This window comes from Carassius carassius, chromosome 20, assembly GCF_963082965.1.
Source record: "Carassius carassius chromosome 20, fCarCar2.1, whole genome shotgun sequence".
NCBI classification, from domain to species: Eukaryota; Metazoa; Chordata; class Actinopteri; order Cypriniformes; family Cyprinidae; genus Carassius; species Carassius carassius.
Window position 1 is genome coordinate 720,413 of NC_081774.1, and position 18,509 is coordinate 738,921.

The 18,509-nt window shown below is 35.5% G+C and overlaps 1 protein-coding gene across 3 annotated transcripts in view; it reads left to right on the plus strand.

Moving 5' to 3' along the window:
- LOC132095958 (transcription factor E2-alpha-like) overlaps positions 1-18,509 on the plus strand; it is a 49,124-nt gene that overhangs the window by 16,296 nt on the left and 14,319 nt on the right. For 2 of the 3 annotated variants that reach the window (XM_059501049.1, XM_059501050.1), the window contains exons 1-8: positions 7,633-7,769; positions 9,047-9,105; positions 12,795-12,891; positions 15,439-15,539; positions 16,749-16,893; positions 16,991-17,049; positions 17,610-17,688; positions 17,795-17,871. In XM_059501049.1, coding sequence (XP_059357032.1) covers positions 7,709-7,769; positions 9,047-9,105; positions 12,795-12,891; positions 15,439-15,539; positions 16,749-16,893; positions 16,991-17,049; positions 17,610-17,688; positions 17,795-17,871 — 678 coding nt within the window. In that variant the 5' untranslated portion in view covers positions 7,633-7,708. Of the gene's footprint in view, positions 1-3,415; positions 3,487-4,429; positions 4,497-7,551; positions 7,584-7,632; positions 7,770-9,046; positions 9,106-12,794; positions 12,892-15,438; positions 15,540-16,748; positions 16,894-16,990; positions 17,050-17,609; positions 17,689-17,794; positions 17,872-18,509 lie in introns of those variants that run through there. The other variant, XM_059501051.1, reaches the window with a different exon arrangement.

The following is an 18,509-nucleotide window of genomic DNA, read 5'->3' on the forward strand; positions in this document are numbered from 1 at the left end:
TTAATTACCATTATTTGAATTTAATATTATCTTATAATACTATTTAATGTTATATTATCTTGTTTAATTATCTTGATTTCCCCCCCCCAATTTAAACAGATTGAGTTCACTTGGGTACGGTGACCATTTAAAAAAATATATATTTATGAATATTTATTTATTTATTTTTTTGCATTTGCGTCAAGTTTCAAAACATGTCTTATATTTAATTTTTTTTTTTAATTTACAGATTTTATTTTTTGCATCGTGTTAAGTTTCAAAACATGTCTTGATTTTCACCGTTTTTTTTTTTTTTTTTTTTTCCGATTTAAACATTTTGAGTTCACTTGGGTACGGTGACCATTTGGTTAAAATAATGATTCCTCAGATTAAAAGAAGTCACTCGTTTCACATCAGGTCCCAACCCCTGCTTTTCCTCCGTGTGTCTGACCTCCTTTAGGAGGGTTTTAACAGACTGAGTAAGCGGAGCTGGAACTTAGACAAACATAACACAGCATCATTCCTAAACTTTGATCTGATTTGTTTGATAGCTCTTTTCCCGTTCTGAACTCTACCTGTTTGCGGTGTACATAAAGCGTGGCTGTGTTTTGGAGAGGTCTCTGGCCTCTGTGGATCAGCTGGAGTCATTAGACGCCCAAACACACTTTTTATTAGCCCACGGAGTAAAGTTTTGTTTATTCAGCTGCGGAGGGGAATGTCTCATAACTCCAACCATTCGCTTTTAATCTAAAGAGTTTTTCTGGCTTCCTGGAGAGGAAAAGAGCCTTTTTTCTGAATGAATTTCTCACTTTTCCACCCACTAATCAGTTCTGTTAATTGAAGTGAATATTGAGTGCGCTTATGAATATGGATCACCTCTATTTTTGAGGGGTTTTTTCATACTGTGCTGATATGTCATCACCCTCCTGTTGTTTCTCGTGCTGTATTTCACAGTATTAGCTGTCTTTCATCTCTGTCTTTCTCTCCCACCCGCCACGGATCGCTGTAAATATCAATCTCACTTCCCTGTACCTCAACTCTCATGATCGGGATCACAATTGACCAGACTGGCTGGTATTAATATACATTATTAGTGTATTTGTGAATTATTCATCTGTTCATGTTATGAAGTGTTATCCTCTTGCTTAACATTAACCACAACTAGTGAGCTGCCTTGCCTTTCATTCCCTACATAGACAGCATCCTATCTAGGGATGTCCAGTAGTATACTACTTTAGGTTTTATTATTTTAAGATAGTGGTATATGATATATATATCATAATATTGATGTTTAATGGCCTGTTTTACATTTTGAACACTTGATCGCTTTTACAGTTAATCTGATAATTTAATGCACTTGATCTTTATTTTTATTGCATATCAGATAATATTGCATATATAAGCTAATATTGATATTTAACTGCCTGTTTTTATATTTAAATTATCCATTAACGAGCATTCACTTAATCTAATTTAATAACATATAATTTAATCTTTTTTTTGCAGTATATCAATTAGTATTGTTTGTTTATATATATATATATATATATATATATATATATATATATATATATATATATATATTAGCCAATATTAATATATAACTGACAGTAATATAGTTTGGTGATCTCTAAATGAATTATTTATGAAGGTTGTAAATAATTTAACACTTTTTGGATCAAGATTAGGCAATATTGATGTTGAACAGCCTATTTTTATATATTGGGAACATTAACCAAAGTTTTTTTTTTTTTTGCATTTTATTTATTAATTTTTTTTAAGCATATTGGTTAATATTAGTGCTATAAAATATATAGATCTGTAAAAATATTTGTACAATTTTTATTGCAATTTTGTTACTATTAGATTATAAGCTACTATTGATAATTTAATAATGCATTTTATTTATTTGTATTTATTTGTGAAGCATATTGGTTAATATTAGTGCTGTCAAATTATTAATCAAGATTAATCGCATCCAAAAAAAAAGTTTTTGTTTACATAATGTGTGGATTGTCTATAAGTACACACTCATACAGTATATATTTTTATAAATATTTACATATATAATACAAATATATTTAATATACAAATATAAATAAAATAGTTAATATTGATATTTAAATCCTTATTTCTGCATTTTGATTGTTCATACGTCACACTAATTCACACGTCATACCAGTTTATGATTAAATGTGTTTTGTACCCTTTATAAATATTTTTTTTAACTATTTTTTCATTTTGACCGCATTATATGAATGTGTATTTGCGGATGGCGTCTCAGTAGGAGTCCGAGCCGTCCACAGGAAGTCCAGTCATTGTTAAAAATGCCGTTCGTAATGAATTTCCGTCTCATTGTTTGCAGTGAGCAGCTCGTCTCAGCAGAGCTTGAGTAATTCTTCCTGTTTTGCTGGTTGTGCTCCGTCGGTGGAGTGTGCACTCGTCCCATGCAGTTTCACACCAATGGCTCTCGAGTCGTAATTCACTCGTCCGCTGTACTTCTGTTCCGCTCCGTCTCCAGCGCTGTCATGATCAGTCCCCACTTCCCCCTTTCTAATTAGACAACAAAACAAAACTTATGAATATGCATTAGCAGAGACCTCATTAATATGTGCAATTATGCAAATCAGCGCACAATTAAGCTGCTTCTCGCCAGAGAATTAAAGGGGGAGACGGTTTTTGGGAAATTTCTGCACCGTCGATCTTTAAAATTCTTCCGTTCTGCGTCTTTCCAGCTTTTGTGATTTCGGGTCGCTGGCATTCGTGGGTTTCGAAACCTTTTGAGGTTTTCTTGACCGGTCAGATCACACATCAGCTGGTGAGACAGACACATTACGAGAACGATTTAACAAACAAAATCTGTTGTGTCTGAACAACCTCGTGTGTAAGAGGCTTAACAAGCTCGTCTCGTCGACTTTAAGTACGCAGGGTTTGGTTTAGACCTATTAGTTTACTAGTCGTGCATGCACACCACTCACAAGGATGCATTACATTTATTAGAAGTGCATTTGTGTCACAAGATTTCTATTTCAAATAAATGTTGTTCTTTTGAACTTTCTAATCATCTGTGAATCCTGAAAAATAAAATGCATCACATTTTCGACAAAACACATGAATGGTTTTCAACATTGATAATCAGAAATGTTTCTTGATCATTATTCTGATTTCTGAAGATCTGAAGACTGGAGGAACGATGCTGAAAATACAGCACAGAAATAAATTACAGCTTACAATACATTCACATTGAAAGTTGTTTTTTTAATCTCTAATAATATTTTAGAATTTTACTGTTTCTGAACAAACAAATGCAGATTAAAATCATGTTTTTGAACATTAGTGTACATAAAACGGTATACATTATAATGCCACATTCATAATTTCCGACATTTCTAAAACCGTGCATACCTAGAATTGATAATGTTTGCTTGTTTTTCAGGTTTAGATGAAAGAAGTGGCTCCGGCTCTTGGGCTTCAGGAGAAGCGAACGGTCCTGCATTCGCCGCACGGGTACGAACACACACACACATGTACATTCACTCGCTGGAGGACAGTTCGTCTCTGCTGTGTGTTCATGTTTGCTGTTCCCATCAGACCTTAATCTCTAAAGGAAAGGAACCTGATATCTGCTCCTCTTCAGGATGTTAGTGTAAAGCTGTAGATGGGAAGGTCAGCAGACGTGTGTTTGTAGGTCAGTCGGTCAGATTAGCCGCTGTAGTTAGTCTAGCGCTGATCTCTCACCTGTCAGAGTTCATGAATGTTAGAGACGTTTCACGTGTGTTAATGATGCGCCCTATTCTCTCCGTGACCTATTTTGCTCATAAACAAGGAGGATGTAATTTCAGTCAAGGTGACAACATTTTTCATGACCAGCGGTGTCAAAAGTATTCACATTCATTACTCGAGTAGAAGTATAGATACTAGGGTTTAAAAAGACTTTTGTAGAAGTTGAAGTATCAACGCTTTTTACTAAAGTAAAAGTTTATAAAACTACTTAAAGTATAAAAGTAATGTAAGGGAAAAAAAATGCCATTAAGAACAAAACTTAGGCCGCGCTACAGGGGCCTATTGTGCACTACCCACCTCCTCAAAAACACATTTTTCTAAAGGCCATGACTATAATGTTATATTAAAATGTTCATGTTGAAAAATTTGGGATGCACTAGGCTACCTGTTTAATTTTCATTTACATTTTTTAATTTTAAATTTACATTTTAAATTTTGTATTTAATTTTCATTTTTCGTTTAAATTTTTTTATAATTTAAAGGAGCGTAAAATTATATTATGCATTGAATTAAAATAATTTTCCTTCCAGTAAAGTGTCGTGAGGTCACTAAAGGGGAAGTTCAGAATGTTATCTTTCTTTAATCTTGATAGTTCATGATGTGATGACTTCTCAGTGCTGCTGATCATGACTTTCGTAATGAATTCTTGTGTGTTTTTGTGTGTCAGCTGTATGGAGACGGTCCTCAGAGTCACTACCCTGAACACGACAGCATGTACAACTTAGAGATCGACGGTGAGTTCAGAACATTTACCAGCAAAATTTCACATCACTTTTGATACCAGCTGCTTTCATTTAGGCTATTAGGAGGTGGGTTTTTATAATCCCAGATCATATTTTCATAGATGAGGTGTGGTTTCTTTGTTTTTGTTGTGTGTTACATCAAATCTGACCTCATTTCCGCTGCAGGTCATCAGCGTCTGAAGTTTAGCCACACTTGAGCACACAAACCCGTGCATTGCCTGCTGTCCTGAGCAGGTTTAGGTCACGCTGGGATTTGGAGGGGGGTTAATCCAAACGCTGGGCTCTACAGCCGGGTGGGGGTTGCTTTTGAACTAATTAGCACTTAGGCATCTATAATGGGGCGATTTGTTGTTTGTGGCCAGTCTTAAAGCCATAAATGCTGCACCTCAGCCAGTCGAGGTCACACGCAGACAGATGGAGTCCAGCAACCCTTCAGCCCTACATTATCAGTCAATGAATAAATCACAAACCACACCCCCTCCAACCCAACACGCTCATTCAGATTTAATCTGCTAGTACCTCAGTTATACTGCTATATAAATATAGCTATATGTATATACATCTTTTTTTAGTATATATTAATATTCTAAAAGTATCTCAATGATACTAAAATAACACTGATATTATAAATACGGTGTGTGTGTGTGCTTGTGTGTGTGTGTATATATATGTGTGTGTGTGTATATATATATATGTGTGTGTGTGTATATATATATATATATGTGTGTGTGTGTGTTAGGGCTGCACGATGTGTCGTTTAAGCATCGATATCGCGATGTACGAATCCGCGATAGTCACATTGCAGGATGTGCGATGTAGGCTGTCGTAGTTGATCCGTTATTCATTAACTGTACGGGCGCGCGAGAGAGAGAGAGAGAGAGCGCGCGCGCGAGAGAGAGAGAGAGAGAGCGCGCGCGCGAGAGAGAGAGAGAGAGAGAGCGCGCGCGCGAGAGAGAGAGAGAGAGAGCGCGCGCGCGAGAGAGAGAGAGAGAGAGCGCGCGCGCGAGAGAGAGAGAGAGAGAGCGCGCGCGCGAGAGAGAGAGAGAGAGAGCGCGCGCGCGAGAGAGAGAGAGCGCGCGCGCGAGAGAGAGAGAGAGCGCGCGCGCGCGCGAGAGAGAGAGAGAGAGAGAGCGAGCGCGCGCGCGCGCGAGAGAGAGAGAGAGCGAGCGCGCGCGCGAGAGAGAGAGAGAGAGAGCGCGCGCGCGCGCGAGAGAGAGAGAGAGAGCGCGCGCGCGCGCGCGAGAGAGAGAGAGAGAGCGAGAGAGCGCGCGCGCGAGAGAGAGAGCGAGAGAGCGCGCGCGCGAGAGAGAGAGAGAGAGAGAGAGCGCGCGCGCGAGAGAGAGAGAGAGAGCGCGCGCGCGCGCGCGAGAGAGAGAGAGAGAGAGCGAGAGCGCGCGCGCGCGCGAGAGAGAGAGAGAGAGAGAGCGAGAGCGCGCGCGCGCGCGCGAGAGAGAGAGAGAGAGAGAGCGCGCGCGCGAGACAGGGAGAGAGAGAGCGCGCGGGCGCGCGAGAGAGACAGGGAGAGAGAGAGCGCGCGGGCGCGCGAGAGAGACAGGGAGAGAGAGAGCGCGCGCGCGCGCAGAGAGACAGGGAGAGAGAGAGCGCGCGGGCGCGCGAGAGAGAGAGCGCGCGGGCGCGCGAGAGAGACAGGGAGAGAGAGAGCGCGCGCGAGAGAGACCGAGAGCGCGCGTGCGAGAGACAGGGAGAGAGAGAGCGCGCGCGCGCGCAGAGAGACAGGGAGAGAGAGAGCGCGCGCAGAGAGACAGGGAGAGAGAGAGCGCGCGCGAGAGACAGGGAGAGAGAGAGCGCGCGCGTGCGCGAGAGAGACAGGGAGAGAGAGCGCGAGCGCGCGCGAGAGAGACAGACAGAGTACATTAGAAGTACCATCAATGTTTATAGAAATGTATATGGATTTATTTTGCATGTAATTTTTTTTTCTTATGAATATATATGTATTTTTGTTTTGTTTGTTTCTATTCTGCTATGTACAATGCTTTGGCAATATGTACCTTTGTATGTCATGCCAATAAAGCAATATGAATTGAATTGAGAGCGAGCGAGAGAGAGAGAGCAAGCCGTTTTCAAACAACACGAAATGAGAATGTAAGTGTGCTCACCCCATTTTTGTTTGTAAGAAAAAATATCGCAATATATATCGCAGAAAAATAAAATATCGCAATGTCAATTTTTCCCAATATCGTGCAGCCCTAGTGTGTGTGTATATATATATATATATATGTGTGTGTGTGTGTGTATATATATATATATATATATGTGTGTGTGTGTGTGTGTATATATATATATATATATATATATGTGTGTGTGTGTGTGTGTATATATATATATATATGTGTGTGTGTGTGTGTGTGTGTGTGTGTATATATATATATGGTGATGTTTTGGTACTTGTATAATGTCTTTTTTTATTATTTTATTTTAGTATTATTATTTATTTTTTCACGTCTATCATGTCCGTTATCATTTATCATTTATATATAATTTTTAGTTTTAATTATTTTAGTACTCCGGTTAAACTAAACGAGTTATGAGAATGGTGCTGAAATAAATATTTTAGTATTTGTTTTATGTTTTTTTTTTTAAATAGTTTTAATTTATTTAATTGTAATAACCCTGGTGTGTGTGTGTGTGTCATTTAATTATTAATTAATGTATGTATATTAGTGTATATATATTTAAAAATTTCTAATTGAATTAAAATATAGAATTAACTTCTGTGGCTGGACTGGATAAATTTGAATGCATTCATTTGTTGTGATGTTACTTTAGTTTTATAGCTCTGTTACTGTATTAAAATGCAAACTTGACTAACTTTCAATCATTTGCAGATGCATAAAATCTATTCCTATCTATTCACATCAAAAAATCATCTTTTGCTCAGATATGAGCCACATTACGGAACTTTAATGGGTTGCAAATGTGAAAGTTCATGTTGTCATTCAGTGCGTTTCCAGATTACTCAGCAGCACAGAAATGAAACTGAACTGTGTGATGTCACTCTTAAGAGTTTCTGGTGTTTCTTCTGCAGGGAAATCTGAAAGAGGGTACCCTGTTACTCAGGTAATGAACTCTTTTATTAAGTCTTTGAGCAGTTTTGGGTGTTAGTCTGTCTGCTGAACTCAGTTTCTGTGTTTTAGCCGCAGCTCTTGCCCGCTGATATTAGCGATGGTCTTTCTCCTCCGGGAATGAAAGTCTCTTCTCAGTTCTACAGTCTTCATCGCCGAAGGGGTGCAGACTCCAGTTTAGGTGAGATGAGCTTGTCAAACTCAGACTTTATACCTGCTGGGGATTTCAGTGGGTAGTATAAAACACCAAACTGTATAATTGTATAAAACAGATTTCTAGATCATTGATGTGCAATGATGTACAGGCTCCTGCTAAATAAACATTGGTTTTTCTGTTTTTTGTGTAGTGACATATAAAATAATACAGGATTTTATTCACCTGATTAATTTTGTGTAATGAAAAAATCATTCTGGAGTGAGTGAAATAATTTTGTTGTTAAATGCATCTGCATAGGAAATTAAAAAAATATTTTTTTTTAAATGCAGAAGACTTTTATGATTGTGAAATCAATCATTTTTAGGACTTTTTTTTATTGTTTTTGTTTTTTTAGAATAGATTGTTTTTCTGTTTTCCATTTAATATAAATGTATATATTTTTGTAATTCTGTGGTGTTTATGATTTTTCTTTGCTTTTGTGTTTTTAGTTTTGTTTATTCATTAGTTGTTGTTTTTTTTAATTGGTACTTTAAATGAAAATTGTAAATATTGCTAAAATAATTTTTATTTTTTAATAAAATAATATTTTTTAATAGATTTTAATATTTAATTAATTATTGTTGTCTGTTTTCACTTTAATTTTGAAGTTTTTGTAGTTGTAAATTTGTTTTGATACTTAAAATGAAAAATGTCGCAGAAGTAAAATAAGTTTATAATATTTGATTTATAATTGCTAATTAAGTATTTTAAATAAAATGGGAAATAAGTTACAATTTATACTGTGAAGTAGAAAAATTCTAAATAAAAATTACAATACTAAACCAATATTTAATCTTAATATTCAATACTAATATCTAAATATCAAATGGTATACCATTGCACTTTTTATTGAATGATTTATTAGAATTATGTGCTGTTTGTTTTCAGAGTGAAACGCAGCACTCTTTAGCATTTCAAATGATTTGATTCAGAGAAAATGAATGCATCATGATCTAAAATGTGTAACGTAATTATCAAATGTTAAACTGTGCACCTAAGCCTTATCGCAATATTGATTATATCTGAATACAGCGCCCGGATCTAGTGATGTCTCGTATCGTTTCAAGGGTTTATTTTGTGCTAGTTCCCCTCATGCATGATGGTTTTGTGGGCTCGTGCAGTGACGTGTCTCTCATGAAAATGAGTGTGGTTTTTGAAAAGCATGAGGTGTGTGTCTTCGTTTGCATCATGTCGACCGATCACCTTAAGTGTAAATCAACTTTGTCGGTCTGGACGGCTCGCTAATAATGCTTTCGTTTCAGATCCACTGCCCAAGAAGATCCGGAAGGTTCCTTCTGGCCTGCCGTCGTCGGTGTCTTCAGTGAGTGTTGATGTGCCCTCATTAGTGTCTGATCCCTTCCTGTAGGGCTCATGTCACATACTACATGCATACTGTGCTTTTATTCTCTTTGCGTTTGCTGTGTATGCAGCCGTGCAATCATGCTCAAAACACCCTCTCTTGCAAATCTCTGCATGGACAAAGCACTCCTCTACTAATACCCACGAGGCTTTGCATGATGCATGATCTACTTCCTGTGTGTTTTCCTGTTTGAGGCATGGCTGCTGAAATCGAACCCATTCATTCCTCCTCCTTTCAATGCAGAGCAAAATTAGCTTTAAATGTCTGAATTTCATGTTTTCTAAAAAAAAATTAGTGAGTGAGTTCAGTAAATATTGTCATAAATATATTGCTATGTGTTTCTAAAAATAACTCTTGGTGGGTCAAAACTGCATTGTTGAGGGGGGAAAAAGTCACATTTTATCATTACAATGTCACACTTATTATCTTTTAAACATGCTGCGACTTATTTCTAAAGTCAATTCTATAATGCAATTAATATCAAGCACACATTTTGTTTTGATCATAATGGTTCACTTTAAATACATTTGTTATTGCTTGGCGTTATAAATACCACCATAATTAGTTTTTCTATATTTGTTTTTCATCCTGTTCTGAGTAATGTTTAATTTAAAGTATTCGAAAAGCATTAGTAGAAACTAAAATACATATTTTTATTTGCTGATATTTTACATTTTAAAATTTTGCTACTAATTTGTAGTTTTATTTTTACCAAGTTATTTTCTGTAAAATACAGTAATTATACGAGATGTGCACGCAATATATATTATATGAATGTTTGACACAATATTTACTTAATTTATTCCCAAAATATTTGAAAACAGTAAATTTACACTGAAATGTAGACATTTTACAATTTTAGTAAATATTTTAGAGAGATAATATTTTAAATAGTTTATAATGTTTGTATTTTAATGCGTTACATATTTAGTAATTTTGTTTGTTTTAAGTAGTGTGTATATATCATTTATTTAAGTTTTAGGTATTTTAGTGCATCAAGCTAATATATTTTTTATAAAAAAAAATTTTTTTTATTTAATTTAATTTAATGTCTGTTCTATTTTAAGGAACCAAAAAGAATTATTTAAAAAAAAAAAAAAAAAAACTTTTTTTTTGGGGGGGGGGATTTACGTTAGCTCTAATAACCCTGGTCTTCGCCCTCATGTTGTTCCACTCTTTATATTTTCTTTCTGTGGAAATGAAGCCTCTGATCTGCTCATTCATTACAGTAAAATCATCCCGGTGTGCAGAAACCGTCAAAATGTTTCGGTTTTCACAGACTAATATTTTGGGTTTTTTGAGCCAAGAGTAACTGGGAAATTATGCAGAATATCTCTGTTTGTGTTCCATGGAAGAAAGAAAGTCATTTTGGTTTGGAACGACATGATGATGGTGAATAAATGATGAGAGAACTTTCTTTTTGAGTGAACGATCGCTTTAATCGGTCAATTGGACACATCTGATAATCTCAAATACCCAAATTATACTTGTATAATACACACACACACACACACACAAAATGTTTTTTTAAGCATCAAACAATAAAAGTTTAAAGCTGCTTTGTTTTTGTTTGTTTTTTCCCCATACATTAAAATTGTATTATTTTTTCATACATTTTTACCATGATTTACAGACGACACAATAAAATATCTTTCACTGTAACAATAATCCATAATTTAAAAAATCTATACATTAATGGACATTTAAAAAAAAAAAGTTTTTCCCGGAATTATAAAAAATAAAAAAATCATGCATATTAAAATTTAAACATTCTATATAACTGTTATTACTATATTCATTATTGTTATTGCAAGTATACAGGTGCATTTTTATATGTTGGGTGTTTTTGTTAAACAAATTATATTGGAATCATAATACAGTTTATTTTGCCATGAATGTAGCCATTAGTGCTGATATGATGTTAAATCATAAATATATAACTAGCAATTTTTGCTGCTATCCTTCAAAACCACCAGGTTTTACTCATTGCCTTTAAATATAATACATTGTAGTATGGTCACACAAGTAAGTTGTTTCATTTTTGCACAAATATGTCACGCTAAATGACGATGGAACATTATTTCCCCCATATTTCACAGAAGTTATTTGAAACATTGACAGATGCATTTAATATGCATCCTATGCATAAATAACTTTTGTGAATTGGCTTTGATGTGAAGGTCTTTGACTTGTCTCATATAGTGTTTAAATTCTCTGTTCTTAACACTGCTCTTATAGTCTCTATAGCTCTCTAATAGTGCATCTATTTTTACTCTCCCTGTCTTCATCTATTTCTCTTTCCTTTCATTTTTCCTGCTCGTTCTCTCCGCGTGTCTCCAGCTGTCTGTGGTCTTGGCTGCTCTCCAGGAACGGCCAGATGGCTCTGTAATTGGGAATGCATCTCTCTCTCTCTGTTCTTTCTTTATTTCTTCCTTGTGTTCATGCATCTCCTTCGTTCTCTCGTCTTCTATTTCGTATCGTTTATTTATGCACATTTCACGTGGTTCTGTTCTTTGGATTTCTCCATCACTGACATCAGATCGCTGGAGCGTGGCTTGTTTTCGACCCCTTCGTTGTTTAATTGGCTTGTAATTCAGTCGTATGTTCATTATATTAACACTCTTGCATGGCTAGACAGGCGTGCATTGTTGTTTCTTTTGTTTTAGCGAATAACAAAGTATACAGTGTTTTTCGCGTCATTCCTTTGTGTGTGAAAACTAAAGACTTTCATCAATGGTGGATCACTTCATATTAAGGAAAGCCTGTTTGATCAGATGTGCTTCACATCAAACACATTATTATTATATATATAAAAAAAAAGTTGATAGAGAATGCAAATTGTGACAAAAATTCTTTACAAAAAAATAAAAATATATATTTAATAAAAGTAAAAAAAATTGTAAAAATTATCATAATATATTACAAAAATGTTAACAATTTACCATTTTTATTTACAAAATTGTTAAATAAAAATACGTTTATCTATATAAATATATAAATAAAATGCATATATAATTGTAACTTAAGCTGGTATTTTATTAAAATATATATTAAATAAAAACATTATTAATTTTACATTATATGCATGTCATTTTCAAAAAAAGGTAACTTTACCACTTAATAAAAAAATATATGTAGCTACATGTATTTTGTATATATGACAAAAGAAATGGTGACTAAACAACACAAATAAAGCTATATAGAAATTAGTAATTTGATAAAATGGTAGCTATAAATATAAATAGACAAAGATGTTTAATAAAAATGTGAAGTTTAGCTTCTTGACTGGAAAATGTTTAAATATGTAAATATGTTATTAGTTTTAGTTTTTTTTTATTCTATAGTAAATATATATATTAGTATTAGTATGTATTAAAATATGTAAAGGGCCAAATTTATGGTAAGTCGTCATTGAAATGTCAGTTATTTTGGGCACTGCTTGCGGTTCCTCTTGTCTGCTGTATGTTGTGGTCGTCGGTGTGTTATTTTGGACTTTCCCTTGAGTCAGGGTTCGTTTTCTGATGAATGTTTCCTAATTTATTGCACATGCACACATACTGCGGCTAAAGCAGAACCGCGTCTTCTGGACGATCACATGACTTTGGTGTGCTCTGACCTGAATCCCAGCTTTGGTGTCTTCTGTGTGGCAGGTTTATCCCGGTTCCACCGGTGAGGACTATAACCCTGACGGCTCCGGATACCCCGGATCCAAAGCTGCAAACCTTTATCCAGGCTCTTTCTGGCCAGGTACGTGCGTGTATGGATTTGTTGGTTCTATTAGTAATATTGTAAATATTGCACTTTGCATTCCCTTTGCAACTTTGCAACTCGTGGCCTAATGGTTAGAGAGTCGGACTCCCAATCGAAAGGTTGTTAGTTCGAGTCCCGGGCCGGCAGGAATTGTGGGTGGGGGGAGTGCATGTACAGTTCTCTCTCCACCTTCAATACCACGACTTAGGTGCCCTTGAGCAAGGCATCGAACCCCCAACTGCTCCCCGGGCACCGCAGCATAAAAGGCTGCCCACTGCTCCGGGTGTGTGCTCACAGTGTGTGTGTGTGTTCACTGCTCTGTGTGTGTGCACTTCGGATGGGCTAAATGCAGAGCACAAATTCTGAGTATGGGTCACCATACTTGGCTGAATGTCACTTCACTCACTCACACTCGCATTTAGGGATGTAACGATTAACCACGAGCCAGTTGAAAATCAATTAGAATGTGACTATTCAATTAGGTGTTGGAGTTTATATGAATGTGTGTCTAAGCGGAATTTACTGTCTTTAGAAAAGTTTAGATTATATTTTTTTCTTGTCATCTTGTCTCTGTATAAAGCATATTAAAGTTCATAAGTGCAGCAGTGCTTTGTTTACATTAGTAACCAAGGAAACGCTTTAAGCTCCGCCTGCTGTTGTGTTCATAAGTGCTTTGTTTACGTCAGTAACCAAGGAAACGCTTTAAGCTCCGCCTGCTGTTGTGTTCATAAGTGCTTTGTTTACATCAGTAACCAAGGAAATGCTTTAAGCTCCACCTGCTGTTGTTCATAAGTGCTTTGTTTACATCAGTAACCAAGGAAACGCTTTAAGCTCCGCCTGCTGCGGTGTTCATAAGTGTTTGTTTACATCAGTAACCAAGGAAACGCTTTAAGCTCCGCCTGCTGTTGTGTTCATAAGTGCTTTGTTTACATCAGTAACCAAGGAAACGCTTTAAGCTCCGCCTGCTGTTGTTCATAAGTGCTTTGTTTACATCAGTAACCAAGGAAACGCTCCGCCTGCTGTTGTGTTCATAGGTGCTTTGTTTACATCAGTAACCAAGGAAACGCTTTAAGCTCCGCCTGCTGTTGTGTTCATAAGTGCTTTGTTTACATCAGTAACCAAGGAAATGCTTTAAGCTCCGCCTGCTGTTGTTCATAAGTGCTTTGTTTACATCAGTAACCAAGGAAACGCTTTAAGCTCCGCCTGCTGTTGTGTTCATAAGTGCTTTGTTTACATCAGTAACCAAGGAAATGCTTTAAGCTCCGCCTGCTGTTGTGTTCATAAGTGCTTTGTTTACATCAGTAACCAAGGAAACGCTTTAAGCTCCGCCTGCTGTTGTGTTCATAAGTGCTTTGTTTACATCAGTAACCAAGGAAACGCTTTAACCTCCACCTGCTGGCTGAGAGCGGATCTGCGTCTTGTTCAGCTCGTCTGCGGTTTCTGTTTCATAAAGATATTTTTATATATAGGCTCACAAAACTGAAGTCAAACCATTCTGTTTTTGCTTTAAATTGGGTAATTCTACAATCTAATTTAGATTAAAAACTGCTCATGTTGCATGTATGATTAAAATGCAATGGTTGTCTCTAATTTTAAATGGAAAGAGCACAGACAAAGCCTTAATTTGTTTATATGAAGAGATTTCTTTTATTTGTGTAACCTTTTTTTTTTTTATCTAGGGCTTGTTTTAAAATTTTATTTAATGTAATTTAATTTTGTTATTTACATTTACATTATATTTAAATTTTGTTTATCCAAAGTGATTACAAATGAGGACAATAGAAGCAATCAAAACCAACAAAAGAGCAATAATATGCAAGTGCTAAATTAGTATTATTATTATAGTGTTATATTTCACAAAGAAGCATGCAGAATTTTGTCCAAGCAATGATAAAAGGACACGTTTAATTTATAATTGTCTTAAATCTAATTTTGTAAAAAAAAAAAAAATTATGAATTGAGTTGTGAATAGTTACATCCCTATTTGCATTGCATCACCTAATTAATGTGACATTTTGCATTTAAAAGCATTGTTCTGCCTTTTTTAAACTGCATTGCCGCACATATTTTGTAATAAACTTTTTTTTTTTAATTCCATTTAAATTAACGAAAGATGGATTATAAATATAATCTATCCTTTGTTAGTTTTAATGGAATATTTTTTAAATGAATTTTTAACCCTATATCCAATCTATTTTAGAAGTTGGCATTTACAATAGACTCGGCAATCATGCATATTTGGTACATATTGTGTGTTTCAATTCATGCAAGAGCAAATACATAAATATTTAGGAATATATCCAGTATAAAAAAGCTGTGACCAAACAACAAGAGCCTAGAATGCTGCACTGGTCTCTTCATGTAATCATCGGTGCTCTTTGGATATTTGGAGGTAAATCAAACCAAGAAAATGAAAATCCACAAAGGCAAAAGTGTAGATATAGGCATTTTGGCTGCTTTGCAATAATTCTACAGTTAATCTTCAGGCTGGTTTCTTTGGATCAAATGTTTAGATGAGTTTTTGGTGTTGTTTTGGTTTCTCAGATGGGCTTCCGGATCACTGGGGACAGTCTGGTTATCCTCCGGTCATGAGTAACTCTCCTCACATCGCTCAGCCGGCTCCGTTCCCCTCCATAAACACACAGGTGAGCCCAGCGCCCACAGTCCATCTGCAGCTGAAGTGGATTTGGTTTCTCAAACAGAAAATCAATAAATAATCTTATTATGGATTCAAATGGAACCATTTCTAATATGTGACCCTGGAGCACAAAACCTAAGGTCACATAAGGGTCATCTGAAGGCTGAATAAATCATCTTTCCATTGATATATGGTTTGTTAGGAGGACAATATTTGGCAGAGATACAACTATATGAAAATCTGAGGGTGCAAAATTGAGTTAAAAAAACATATATATCTATATATTGTGCCTATTTATTTTTAAATACAAATTATAAATACATCATAATATATTTAAATAAATGGCTAAATTTAAAATATTGTCACATTTATGGTGTCTCATAGGTCTCTCAGTATTGATGGGTCTCAAAATGATTAATTTTGGGTAAAAAATATTTAAATATACTAATAATCTGTATTTAAATGTATACATTTTTGTATATTCGTAACTTGTATTTAAATATAAAAATGATATATTTAAATGGCTAAATTGTCATAGATTGTCATAGTCTTGGATATTTAGTTATAAAAATTAATATACTTTAATAATTTATTTTAATATACATTTTTATTTTTAAATATAAATTTTACATTATAAAATTGTATTTAAATATAGAAAAATGGCTAAATGTTTTAATTTGTCATATTTAACTCTTCTCAGGTCACTGTCAAAATTATTTATTAAAAAAATATATAAATATTTATTTTTCGATTTAATATAAATTATGTTTGAAAATAAATTCTCAGTATATAAGTGTGTGTGTATATATATTTGTAAAAATGTATAAATAAATTTACAGTATTTATTCCCTAATATCAAATTATATATATATATATATATGCACACAGACGGTTGGAGATCAGACGTTTCTTTAATCAAAGCTTAGTTGTGTCTGATCATCATGAGCTCAGATGCGTTTGTTAAAAAAATAGCTCCTGATGACCTCATCTAGATGTTTTTTTCCCTTTGTGATGAGCCAGAGACCACAGAAGAAATGCATTCAATTACCGCAGACCTTCATGTGGAAAAGCAATCGAACATTCCTGATGTTGAACCTGCTCTTTTTCAGCGTCTCAATTGCTTTTGGGCCGCACCAGAGCTGCATGATAGATACCATACCATGTCTGCCTCGTGCTCGTGAATAATTGTGTGTGTGTGTGTGTGTGTGTCCCGCAGAAGCGTCAGCCTTTGCCCCTGTCGCCGCAGAATTACCCTGTGCACGGGAGCGAGGTCAACTTACCCACCAGCTTCCACCCGACCTCGGCTGGATACGGCGTTCCCAACCACACGCCGCCCATCAGCGGCTCCGACAGCATCATGGGTAACACTCTCCACCCTGACGTGACCACAAACCATAGAGAAACGACCGGCTCTCGTTTCAGTTCACCTGTAAACACAGCTTCATTCTCTGTTCACAGTCAGCAGAGCTGGAAACACGGGCAGCTCTGGCGCCGAGATCGGGAAAGCGCTCGCTTCGGTGAGTGTGTCATTTACTATTAAATGTGGTGATAAACTCCTGGTGGTTGGAAAGATTATAAGCAATGTATTTGCTAAATTTGTTTAAGCAGGACACATCAAAACATGCATAATAATGCGTGCATACCAGATTCATCGTAATAACAAGTCACAAATGCATCCACAGATGGAAATCCCAGTTTAGTTAGAAAGGTTTCAGTCCTATTAAACAATGTTGTAATATAGATGGATTTTCCTTTGTTTACGTCTTTTTTCTTCAGGGAAGGGTTATTGTATGGATCCATTATCAAAAATCTATATTAAAAAGTGTATCTTTGTAGTAATATACTGCCAGAAACAGAATGAGACCATCCACAAAAAATTAAAAAGGCATTGCAGGAATCTCATTTTTCGTGGTATTTTCTTCAGATTTAAAATATAAACTCATGAGACATGTGACTTTCAACCCATTACTTTTCAAGGCACTTCAGTGTCTATAACTTAGCATGATCAACTCTGGATGATGGATAGTAAAGCCCATGTATATAACTCTGACTGAATAGTGTCTCTTATGATTTTTAGATCTATCCCTCTGATAATAACAGCAGCAGCTACTCTCCGAGTCCCTCCACTCCTGTGGGCTCTCCTTCAAATGTTGCTGGTGGGTTTCCTGAAGGTTGTTGTCTTGTAAAGGGCTGTGTAGTGCCATCTGCTGTGGGATTGCTCCACACACAAGGCTTTACTGACTGCTGTGTTTGTGTTTTCAGCTTCTGCGTCTCAATGGCCCAAAGGCTCGTCTCAGCCCGCGTCGTCTCCGGGGTTCGAGCCCGGACTGCAGGCGCTGGTACGTTCCTTTGCATCACCATAGAGAGGGAAAACTAGAAACTAGAGATTAAATAAAGTTTTAAACTGGAGATTTTTCTGTGAGTTGTGCTACATATGAAATATGCATGTATAGTATTTCTACAAACATCGAATAATATTCATGATCAATATTTGATGTCCACATATCGGAAGTTTATTATATAGGCATTATAAATTATATAGGTTATATATATATATATACACTTTATGGTTTCAGAATGCACACATTTACGCGATAATAATATAAACAATACTTTCAAATTTTGTCAGTGTGTCTTTTTTTTTAAAGTTCAATGTGTTGAACCATTTTGTTGTTCTGAACCAGGTTTTATAGTTAAAAATAAAATCCATTATGAAAAAAATGTGTGTTGCTTGAAATAAAATAAATGTTACCTGATATTAAAAAAAATGTATTTATAAATTTTAATAACTTTTTTTATTTTGGCAAGTTTAACAAAATTAACAAGAAATTTTATGAAAATGATATAGATGCATGTATATAAAAAAAGACAAAAACATAAAAAAAGAAACATTTTTTACATTTTGAATGAAAACAGAAAATATAAAGTTTCATGATACTATCTCAGTGATATTAAAATAACACTCCTGAGCAGCAAA